The sequence below is a fragment of the Octodon degus genome, unplaced genomic scaffold (genome assembly GCF_000260255.1).
Source record: "Octodon degus isolate 3935 unplaced genomic scaffold, OctDeg1.0 scaffold00006, whole genome shotgun sequence".
Lineage (NCBI taxonomy): Eukaryota > Metazoa > Chordata > Mammalia > Rodentia > Octodontidae > Octodon > Octodon degus.
The window spans coordinates 32951271-32963221 of NW_004524582.1; the positions used below are offsets into that span (position 1 = coordinate 32951271).

The window sequence follows — 11951 nt, forward strand, 5'->3', positions numbered from 1 at the left end:
ACAGGGTCTCAGACAGACTTGTAGTGACCCTCCTGTCCCAGCCTCCCTAACACTGGGATTACAGGTATGCACCACTATGCCTGGTCTCGGGGATCACACTCAGGTCCTTGCATTTGTCAGGTGGACACTTAGACCACCAAGCTATCTCCCCAGCCATAAAGAGCAATTCTATTTTATTTTACTTTTTCTGGTTACAGTATTCTTTTATCTTTTTTAAAAATAATTTTATTGAGAAACATATAGCAATGAGACAGTTTCAAAACTGATTACTAGCACAGTTTCAAAAACTTATACATTGCATACTGTTGTCTTAGTGGTTATTCATTGTACAAGATGCAGACATGATATCCTGTCCATAAACACTATTAGATCAAATCTCTCTATTCACTGAATTAAGAGAATACAGCTGTACATCTATTCTAACTATTTTGAATATACAGATACAAAATGGTCATTCATTTGTATCCCACTTTTTTGGTTAGTTTTGTCAGAGAAGGGCATTCCACTGTCATTTAAATATTGTAGGTGCGTCGATTCAGCAAAATATTCCAATACAGTCCAGTAGTCCATAATAGTAGTGGGTTTTCCGTAAGACTGGCAATGTCAGAAGTTGTTGACTTGAGCCTTTTACTGCTCAGCATATTAATATGGCTTTACTTTTTATACTTCGTTTTTATACTTTTCTGCTGGACGGTTAAGACCAAGATACAAAGAGAAGAAAGACGTGTACTAACAATGTTTGGACAGAACATCCTGTCTGCTTCTTGTACTATGGACAACCACTAAGAAGATAATAATGTACAATGTATTGATTACCAAAACTGTCCTATCAATCAGCTGTGAAACTGTCACATTCATATTTCTCAATAAAAAAATTTTTTAAAAAAGACCAAGATAAAGCAAGACCTATATAATGAGAAATATAACTTTTGTATCTGATGAGGTCAGTCAAATCCCCTCAAGATTTATCCTGAGGGGCCGGGGAGATGGCTCAGTAGAATAAGCACTTCCCTGGCAAGTGCAAGGGCCTGAGTTCAATCCCTGGTTCAGCCAAAAAAAAAAAAAAAAAAAAAAAAAAGATTTATCCTGAAACCCTGTACCGCAGTTTGTAGATCCTTTGTCAGCATCAGCCATGTGGATGAGTCACAGCCATTGCTTGACCAATTTGCTCTCTGTGCAAGCCTGAGAGAATGTTTTCTCCCCATGTAACTCTCCTTAGGCACACTCTACATCATCCATCACTTTAAAGAGCCACTTAAAACAGCAACACCACATCCGGGTCTGCCAACTATAGGCTCTTCCACACATCTGCTTTACTGAGCCACATCCTAGGTCCCTAAGAAGACCCCACATGTGACAAGGTATCCAAATGGAGCCAACCTAGGGAGATAAGCTGTAGAGTTAGAGAAAGGGCTGCTTTGAATATGCCAAAGTGCATAGAAGTGGAGATCCAAAATTTTCATTTGTACAAGTGCTTTTCAGAAGTTCAGGGTTTCTTATTAACAGACTTCCCATCAAGTGCCTGTGGGGACACAACACACTTGCATACGTGTGCGCAGCCTGTGTGTCCAGCAGCCACAGGAAGAGACCCACACAGCCACCCTGGGGCTCACTGCTGGAAAAGCCTGGCCGTCAGCCTCCACCAGGCTCCACTCCTAGTTACCCACTGCAAGCAGTTTCCAAGGCCACATCAGGAAGAGGCCTACAGAGCAGAGGAAAGCATGCTTGAAGCGCAGGCAGCACAGCCAGCCTAACAGACTCTCCTTGTCCATGTGCCTTCAGCAGCCCTGCCTATAATGTGACAGGCTCCAGACACTGCAACATCACTCTGCCACCAGGCTTCCCATGGTAAGGTGAGCTCTTGGTCCCTTCCCCAGGCAGTGCCTGAGCACTACCCCTGGTCCTCCAGAGGGGCTGCAGCCCAACCTTACAGAAGAACCACGGCCTCTGCTGGAAATCCTGCACATTCAGCAGCCAGACAGGTGACACACAGAAAAGGCACAACAAGCCTGGAAGTCACTGGACTTGCCTGGATGTCAGGGCTTGAAGCCATCCAAGAACAGCATGCACGTGACCCACGGTGGGGACCCACAATCCCTCCCCCTGCCTACTGCATGCTCAGGGACAACCCAACAGCAAAGCTTGACATACACGGCTCAGCCCATGCTTGCTCAAGAATAAGCTGACCCAGGCTGTGGGAGCCTCACTCCTTTTTAAACCAGCTACTCTGGAAAGGAAGCACTTCTCTCAAAGTATACAGAGGATGCAGAGTGAGGTGAATCTGCCTTCTCAAGAACATCCACAAACCCTAATGCCCTTGATATTCTCTAACACCTGTAAGGAACACGGACAAAACTGCACAGAATTCAAGGTGAATGTAATTAGCAGCTGTGGAGACCGAGGAAGCGCTGGTGAGGCACTGCCATGCACAGGGGGCCACAGTCCAGCGCACAGCGCAGCTCCTAGAGCAGCTTGGACCTGGCCTGTTAGGTGGGTCTGCAACACACAGTCCTTGACCTCTCTAGGACCCCTCAGTGATGAGCCTGAGCGGTGCGGATGATCCTGTATGGTAATTAACGCCTCAAATACCTCACATTTACTTTCGTATGGAAAGGGCAACTTCCACTCCCATGGGCTTGGGTGCTGCGGCACACACTTCCATTTGTGTGCCGAGTCCACTGACAGGGCTCAGCAGCACAACGCCTGCCTGGCAAGCATGAGGTCCTGAGTTCGATTTCCCATACCAAAAAAAAAAAAAAAGTTTTTCTCAGGGGCCAGAGAGATGGCTCAGTGGAATAAGCGCTTCCCTGGCAAGTGCAAGGGCCTGAGTTCAATCCCTGGTTCTGCAAAAAAAAAAGTTTTTCTCTGTCCACTGTATGCCAAAACACGGGCAGGTCATATACCTGACTACCACAACTGCTCTTCTCCACATCTTATTGTCTAAGTCTCCCTTGCTTTGCCTAAAAGTAAAGAAGTACTTTTCTTGTTTTAAAACTGACAGCCCAGGAATAATCAAAGGACACCCCAAGTTTAAAGTCAATTTGGTAGGGGCTGGTGAGATGGCTCAGTGGTCTAAAGCACCTACTTGGAACAAGCTTGGCAAAGCACAGGGACCGCGGTTCGATTCCCCAGCACCACATGCCAGCCAGCCCCGCCCCCTGGTGGGCTGAGCTGGCCACACACACACACACACACACACACAAATAAATAAATGTTAAAAAAAAAAAAAAAATTAAAGTCAATTTGGTCACCTCACCTGTAGGCTCCCAGGCAAATGGGCCAGGATGTCCACTTCAGGCCCAGAGCCCAGTCACACAGGCAAGCCCCAGCAAGAGACAGGGCCACAAGCTGCAGGTCGCCCCAGCATGGCCAAGCCTAGAGGCTCAGAAACTGCTTGTCTGCATTCCTTCTCCCGCCCTCTCCTTCACAACCCTCTTGGCTACAGCAGCCATTAGGCCTGCCCGATGCGAAGGAAGACCAGAGGGTCGGGACAGAGCAGGTTGGTGACAAGGGAGCAGCACCAACAACTGGGGCCATGTGCACTCTGGCTACTGGCCACCGGCCGTGCCTCCACCAGCCCCGACGTAGAGCTCAGCTTGCTCCCTCCACATGTCACACCTGACACAGGGCACAGCACAGCTGTATGCATACCAGAATCTTCTTCATATGGGGCTGAGGTCACAAGGGCAAACTTGGTGTTATAGCGAGCTTTCTGCTTTTCACTGAGCATGTTCCACTGGGATCCCAGCAACTCTTCAATCTCCTCGCCTGATGCATCAGGGTGCTCAGCAATGACCTGAGAACACAGTTCAGGGAACAATAAGAGCCCTAAGAGACAGCTCATCTGTGTGCTGCACAAAATCACATGCATGGCCACTGAGAGCTCAGTGTGTCATGTTTACCGTCCCATCGTGGAGCAAAAAGAGTTTCCAATTAAAACAGCTCTTATCTGATGCCGTGGTTCATTGAAAACTGAGGTGAAAATACCAGTAAATGTAAACAAAAACCTATACTTTTTCTTGGGGCTGGAAATAGCTTGGCAGTCTAAGCACCTGCCTGGCAAGTGCAAGGTCCCAAGTTTGATCCCTGGTACTGCATGCTATGCCAGCCCCAGTACCCTAGGTGTGCCATGCTGGCCCAAAAACCAGCCATGGTGGTGCACACCTGTAATCCTAGTGCTGGGGAAGCTAAGACAGGAAGATCACTGTGAGTCCGAGCTGTGTATCGAGACCCTGTATCAATAAAAAATAAACCTATTCGTTTCCAAAATCACTTGAATCATCTGTAAGTCAGTTTTCTAGGCATCCTTGAAAACTCAGCCACACAGCAAGCCCCACAGAATGAGCAAGGATTTGGCCTGGCTCCCTCAACGTCCACTGCACTCTGAGCCCTGGACAGGTGCTGAAGGTGGCTTACCCACGTGCACCATGCACTGCCACGATGGGCCCTCCAGCCACTGGGCATCGGCACCCAAGGAGCACACTAGAAATGTGGGCCCCACCTCCTCCCACCAGGAATCTGCTTTTTCACAAGGCCTCCAGCAAGACCATTTCCACCATGACACACAGGAAGTGGCCCTCAACTTAGCAACAGATGGAAATAACCTAGGGAATGTAAAGCCTACTGTGGCAGGGACTGCCCAAAACTGGTGGTCTGACACGTGCATCCCAAAGGCTTCCCATGGGCTTCTGGCATGCCCTTGCTTAGGTGGCACACAGACCACTGTGCCCTTGAGTTAGACAGGCACTGACAGGGGCACTGCACAAGGGTCCCTCTGACACACCCATTTAGGATGACACATAAGTTAAGAACTATTTTTGTGCTTTTCAAATGCTGAAAAAAAGTTATTTTATCACATGGAAAAAATAATAGTAATTCAAAGCTCTGCCATTCACAAGATTTAGAGAACTGCCCCAAGCTTGTGCTGTGGCTGTGCATGCCCCAATGTCAGGACCGAGCCTCACTGCCTGCAGAGCCTGCAAGCACTAACCAGGGTGCTCTCAGAACTGCACTGGTTCCAGGCCGGCTCGTCCACTGAGTTTTGTGAACCTGACTGGGTGAAGGCACCATCTCTCCTCCGCCTTGTGAGATGAGGGAGCACGCTGTCAGACATCAGCGGGTTGGTGCACAGCAGCTACCACCATGGCCTGGACCTTCCACCTGCCCAGCCAACATAGCTGCCATTATCTTTAGTCCCGAGCCTTTGGTCACTGGGAGTTGGTCACATGATCATCCTCTGCCCTGGTGCCCCTGTATGGACAATAAACACTCCCACCCCATCTACCTCTCCAGATCAAAGTGAGAGGCAGCCTGCAGCCCACCCCACCTGCACACTGTGACCTCCCAGCTTCTATGGCTTTAAGAAGAGTCCAACCCAACACATCCTGCCTCTTCTCCTCAGGCTCTGCTGCTACCATGCCCTGCCCTGCTGTTCCCAGCCTCACACCCCGCCCTCAGCCACCCAGCTCTGTGTCCTCTACCTGCTACCTCACCCTGCCCAATTCCTCAGGGCCCTCTGGCCTCAGCCCCACAGGGCACACTCATTTGTTGACCTGTGCTTCCTGGGTCCCAACCTCTGGCCCTAGAACCCCATCCTCACTACTGCTCCAGTGTCCTTGGGCAGAATAAGCAGGAACAGATATTCCCACGCTCCTCACAGGCACGCTTGCTCAGCTCCTGGCTCCTGCCTCCTGCTAAGCACGCTGGCCCCACTCCTGACTTCAGAACTTCAGATTAGAGTCTCAACAACCACTTTCCTGGCTCTCAATCCTGTCCATCCAGGCTGGGGAGATAGCTCAGTGGAATAAGCACTTGCCTGGCAAGCTCAAGGACCTGAGTTCAATCCCCAGTTCCACCAAAAAAAAAAAAAAAAAAAAAAAAATCCTGTCCATCCACCTCATGACACTCCCAACCGAAAAGGTCTCTTCCTAGAACCAGCCATCCCATCGCAGCTCGCCCTTCCTGGTGTGACTTCTCCTTGCGGCCCCAGCCCCAGGGCTCATGACAACTGCCACAGTCCTGCACAACCAGCACTAGTTTTCTCCTTTTCTCCCACTCACGTGAGAGCCCTGTCTGAGTGGTGGCAGCCTCCACAGGCCTCAGCTCACTTCTGCACAGGGTGGGCTGCAGGCAGAGAGCAGCGCTACCCTGCGCCGGCTGCTTGCCATCCCTCCCCGTCTCATCTCTGACCCGCGTGCTGAGGCCAGCAGGGAAAGGACCTTGGTAATGCCGTGACCACTTGTGCCAGTCCGCATAATAAAGCAGCATCCAGGTGTCCTCTGACCTACAATCTCTCTACCAAGGGTGGAGTGAAAGCAAAGTGCACTCAGTAGAAACCACACTCCCGATCTGGAATTCTAACTGCCTCCGGGTCCCCTCAGGCTGTGCTGGGTAGTACGGTACACACAGCTCCAGGCAGCTCCACAGCCCAGAGAACTTGACCCTCAGAATCTCCTGCAAGGCTGAGCTGTGTGGCCTTTGGCAGTGTGGGTGGATTCATGCATTTTTTCACTTACAGTATTTTTAATTCACAGAGCATTTACCAAGACATGCCCATGGTGCACTGAGGGGCGTCTGTATGTAGCACAATGCTCACACACACGTGGCACACCCAGGGCCTGCTTCCTGCTACATCGCCTCACTAGGGAAGGGGGGTGACTTTAAACTCACGAGCTCAGCAGAGACAGCTATAAACAGGTATAAATCATGCACACCCACCTGAGAAGGCCATGATAGCTTTCAGGCAGATTCTGCACAATAACATTTTGGCAAGACACCTAACCCACAGTAAGCATATCACCATGGCTACTTCCTAATGTCTAGTAAACTATTTCAAGCAAACCAAAAAAAAATACGGAAAACAATGACCCACAGGTCACTGCCGTGCTGTCATCCAAGGCTGCCACCCCTCCTAGGTTGCCCTCCATAGCCTTCACACCTGCTGCACTTTCCTTTCACCTAGCTTTTGGACTTCAGAGGATGCCTGCTGCCATGGCCAGCAGCCATCTTCTAAGACAGGCCGTGAGCCACCTACTGACCCTCATGCCCCGAGCTGATCTGGCCTGGATTTGCACTTGGCGTCACAGCGACTATGGTGGTGCACAATCTCCAGGTCCAGGGTGAGAACTACTGCCTGGCCCTTTCTTGGATCCCTGCTCTGGGAGAGCCAGGCCCCTGATCCCTGTGGAAGGCCATGTGCTGAGGAACCAGATCCTCCTGCCAGCACCCAACTGAGGACCTGGAAGGACCCTGGGACACAGCCAGCCTCGCAGGATGCAGCCCCCGTTGATCCTAACTGCACCCGTGGGAGACACTGTGGCCTCACTGCCCACCGAGCTTTGCCAACCTCTTCCTCACCCACAGACCCAAGACGGTAAGTGCTGCTGCTGCTGTACCCCAAGCCACTGTGTCTGGTGGTAACTTGCTATGCACAACCAGTAACTCAAAGACACATACAAAGGACTTGAGATAAAACACCCACCCAACTCAAAAGAAGTTTTCATTTTCAACATAAAATCAGGACTAGAGAAGGTGAAAAAGACTTTACAACTTAGAAACTAAAGTCAAAATCTGCTAATAAAACTGCTGCTAACACACTCTAGCCCAGTAATGGTGAACCTTTTCAAGCTTTCAACAACAAGCAGCTGGCTGTGCTGTGTACCAGATTTCCCACCACCGACCTAGGCTTTGCATGTACACCCACGGGACTAAGGACTGAATCCAAGCTGTTGCACTGAGCTATGCCCCCAAGTCCCACTAAGGCAGTTACCCAGGCGGGGCTCAAGTTTGCAGTCCTCCTCCCTCAGCTGCCCAGAATGCTGCCATTATAGGCCTTTGCTGCCGCAGCTGCTGCCTCAAGCTTTCTCATGGACAAAGACTCCCAGGGAGAAACTGGAGGAGATGGCCCACCCAGCGGAAGAGCCACTGCGCGAAGTTCAGGACCTTCCTCCTTGCAAGAAGGAAGCTGGAAATGGACCCCCACCACGAAACCACCCTTGCAGGCCTGAGCCAAGCCCTACAGACTGCTGTCTCACAATTTCCTACAACACACACAACTACTCAGCTCCGCAGCTCTGTCAAATGCCTGCTGGTCCTACACTGTGCCACATCAACTGCCACAAAACAGGTGCTGGCCAAACCTCCAGTGGCAAGGTTTGAAAAAGTAAGTGCTATTTGTCACTGGTACCTTAATCACCCCATGAAGTTGAGAAACCTCTAAACAGAAAATTCCCAAAAAAGTGAAATTAAACACTATAATAAAAACACGTTTGTGCTAGACTACAACCCACTCACTTCAAGTCAAAGTGAACTAAAATGGTAGCTTAGCTCTTTACCACAGAAATGAGCCTCTACTATACCAAACAGATCATGCAGTAAAATGACTTTTTAAAAATTGTTTATTTACTTGTATTTTAGGGAAGGGTCTACATGGTATTCAGAGTCTCACTACTAGATCGGACTTGTGGTGATTCTCCTGCTTCTACAGCTTCCCAAGTTCTGGGATTATAGGCCTGCACCACCACCCGCAGTCTCAATTGCTGTTTCAGTGTGCCACGGAGGCAGGGCCAGCATGGCAGGCTCGGGGATTGAACCCCTGCCCCCCTGTGCCTGCTTGTCAGCACTTTAATCTGCTGAGCTATTTGCCCACCCACAGTAAAATTACTTAAATGCTTTAATCCTAGGCATAGGGGCACACACCTGCAATCCCAGCACTCAGGAGGCTGAGGCAGAAGGATGGCAACAACTCAGAGGCCAGCCTAGGCTACACTGTGCGTTTAAGGGCAGCCTGAACTGCACAGTGAGACCCTGGCTCCAAATAAATAAGCACATAGGTACATGCACACATGCCTGCTTTAATCACTGACATACTAGTTCCTTTTAGATCTCACGGCACAAGCTTAGGAATGAGTGTGCCCACATCCGACCACTCCCCAGAGCTGGATATCAAGACCGTAGAGCTCCCAGCGGGGCAGTTCAGCACACCTTTTCCTTTTTTCTTTTTTAATGTATTTAGTACAGGGTCTCACTACGCAGCTTGGACTCATCGTGATCCTCCTGTTTCAGCCTCTCCAGCACAGGGATTACAGGCATGAGCCACCATGCCCAGTCTGGGTGGCCAGCTCAGCACACCCAGGGGTGGGGCCAGCATGGCATGTGGTGCTGGGGATCAAGCCCCGGTCCATGCACTTGCCTAAGCAGGCTGAGCTATCTCGCTGGCCCTGCACCACCTCTTCCTGGGAGATGCTGGGCAGCAAGCCAGAGACAAGGTTAAGTGTCCCCAGGGATCCAGCTGGCTGCTCCCCAACGGTGGGTGTCAGATCCAAACCTCAGTGAGGCTCACTGCTAAGAAACAGATTTTCTGCACCAACGACTATTCCTCCAGTTTAGAAGCTGTGGCAGCAAGCACTCCAGCACCCACCAGAGTACTGACCTCATCCCGGTGCTTCTGACAGAAGACCAAAAACTGAGACGCCGCATCTCCCTTCCTGCTCCGTGGAGTGGAGGCTGCAGGCTTCTTCCTCCCAGGGGGTGACCCGACGCCCCTTTTAGGCCCAGCCTCTGTGGATTTCTGCGGAGTGCTCCTTCCTGCACCAGCATCGCCCTCCTGCTTCTCCACAGGGCCAGCCTGCTTGACTCTCCGCCTCCTCTTCACAGGAACACCCTCTTCCCCCGAGGCCCAAGGGGCTGCAGCGGCTGCGCCCCCGCCCTGGGTGGGCTCTGCTATCTCTCCAGAGCCCTCGGCAGCAGTACTGGCCTCCTTGGCCACCTGGGGGTTGAGGTGCAGCTGGTCTCCCACGTAAAGGAACGTGAACTTGGCTTTCCGCTCTTCCACGGACATGCCAGCAGCTTCCTCGGCCTGAATGATGCCCATGTCCCACTGGGCCCTCAGTTTCCCGGAAATAGGTTTCAACAGCTGTGAAGACAAATGTAGTATACTGGGAGTTTCATTACACGAACAGAAGACTTCACTCACTTCAAAGGACATTTCTGTAGACACACATAAATTCAGAGATCAAAAGCTACTGAGAGCAATGAACTTAGTAAGGTTTAGGCAGAATTCAGCCAGCAACTACTGCTTCTTTAAACTGGAATTCCCATTACATTAACTAATGGAATCTGATATATTAAAGAAGGAGATAAAAATTATAAAATACATTATTTCTAAGAGTCCTCCAGTGAATAAAAGGAGAGTAAGTTGTCTCTAAAGACACTTCCCGTATTTTATAGCATACTTCGGAAGAAGAAAACAATGACAGACGCAATAAGCCATTTCAAACAGCTACTAGTTTAAAATAAGATACATTACATAAATAATGGAGATTAGCATCTTGGCCCACGAGCCCACCTTGACCTTCTCGGCCTTTGTGGGCGCCTGCCTGGCACTTTCCTGGCATAACTTCTCGAACTGTCCTTCTCCTTCGAACGCCACGAGGCTCTTCTCGAATATCCACGCTCTCTCGGGGGCGTCACCAAAGAACTGCACGTGATACTGGCGCGCGCTCTTTTTCTGACCTGATTTTTAAAATAAAAGGTTAGAACATCAACATTAGAATTTGGGGGACATTAGAGTAAGCATATTGTTGTTCTGACACTGTCTTACTTGGAGTTGTGTGAGTTTATTAACCTCACAATGCTCCATGCTCCATCCCAAGAAGAAAACTCACTGAGAGAAAGAGAAGTGAAGTGTGACGGCCCACCCCCGTCATCCTAGCCCCAGGAGGCTGAGGCAGGAAGATCTCTGTGAGGTTAAGGCCTACTGTGTTGCACAGTGAGGTCCAGGCAGCCTGGAATACACAGTGAGCCCATTTCAACCCCCACCCCAATTTAAGTTTAAAAGGGCAGGGGATGTAGCTGAGTGTGAAGAGCCTATTAGATGGGGGAGAGGAAGAAGGAGATGGGACCGGCAAAGCTCCCTAGGAGGAGATGACTGGGAGGTCCCTTCATCTCCTCCCTCTCCAACCTTTGGAGGCGACGCTAGCCCAGTGCATGAAGGTCAGCAGGAGCAAGCGCTACCCAGCCGGGAGGGCACAGCCAGGACCACAGCACCACCTCCCCTCCAGGTGGGCAGAGGGCCCTCAAACCCCAGAAGATGCAACCCAGGGGCATGAGAGCCGGCCTCAAGCCCGCAAGGAAGCACCCCCCCAAGGAACTCCAGCAGAAACCTCACAACAGCTCAGGAGACCCCTGAGGGGCAAGCTGCCAGGCCAGAGCCCCCACAGGCTCTGTACCCCGCAGCCGGCCTGACCAACGAGCCAGACACACAGAAAATCCAGTGCAGCCCTGTAGGCACTGGTAGAGCACAAGGAAGGAGACACCCGACAGGAGCACACACTGACTGCTCCGGAGAGAGAGCACAGAAAGGAAAACAAGCAGTCAGCTTTTTTTTTTTTTTCTTTTTCTGGTACTAGGGATCGAACTCAGGACCTTACGCTTGCCAGGCAGGTGCTTATGACCACTAAGCTATCTCCCTGGCCCTGGACTTTTAAAATACAACTGGGAAAATAAAATTCATCAAGAAAACTTGGAAGTCTGGGCATGGTGCTATGATCTTCGCACTCTTGAGAGGCTGAGGCAAAAAGGTCACAAGTCCAACCCCAGCCTGAACAACTCAGTGAGACCCTGTCTCAAAAAACAAAAAGGAGGGCCAGCAAGATAGCTCAGCAGACCAAGTGCCCGCTTAGCAAGCACAAGGACAGGGGTTCAACCCCTGGCACCACATGAAGCACTGGCTGACCCCAGGCATGCGGAACCACCACCAAGACCCAGAGTGGTGGTACGTGCCTATAATCCCAGCGCTGGGGAAGCTGAAAGCAGGAAGATCACTACCAGTCTAAACTGGGTAATAAGACCCTGTACCACATACATTTAAAAAAAAAAAAAAAAGATTTCGGGGTGTATCTCAGTGTACAGGCCCTGAGTTCAATCCTCAGTACTGCCAAAAAAAATTAAAA

The 11951-nt window shown here is 50.5% G+C and overlaps 1 protein-coding gene across 8 annotated transcripts in view; it reads right to left on the reverse strand.

Annotated features, from left to right (window-relative positions):
• Nsd2 (nuclear receptor binding SET domain protein 2) overlaps nucleotides 1–11951 on the reverse strand; it is a 60674-nt gene that overhangs the window by 35703 nt on the left and 13020 nt on the right. For all 8 annotated transcript variants that reach the window (XM_023700142.1, XM_023700150.1, XM_004624617.2 and 5 more), the window contains exons 3-5: nucleotides 10346–10512; nucleotides 9431–9913; nucleotides 3652–3796 (exon numbers count right to left, since the gene is read on the reverse strand). In XM_023700142.1, the coding sequence (XP_023555910.1) occupies nucleotides 3652–3796; nucleotides 9431–9913; nucleotides 10346–10512 (795 nt within the window). The remainder of the gene's footprint in view (nucleotides 1–3651; nucleotides 3797–9430; nucleotides 9914–10345; nucleotides 10513–11951) is intronic.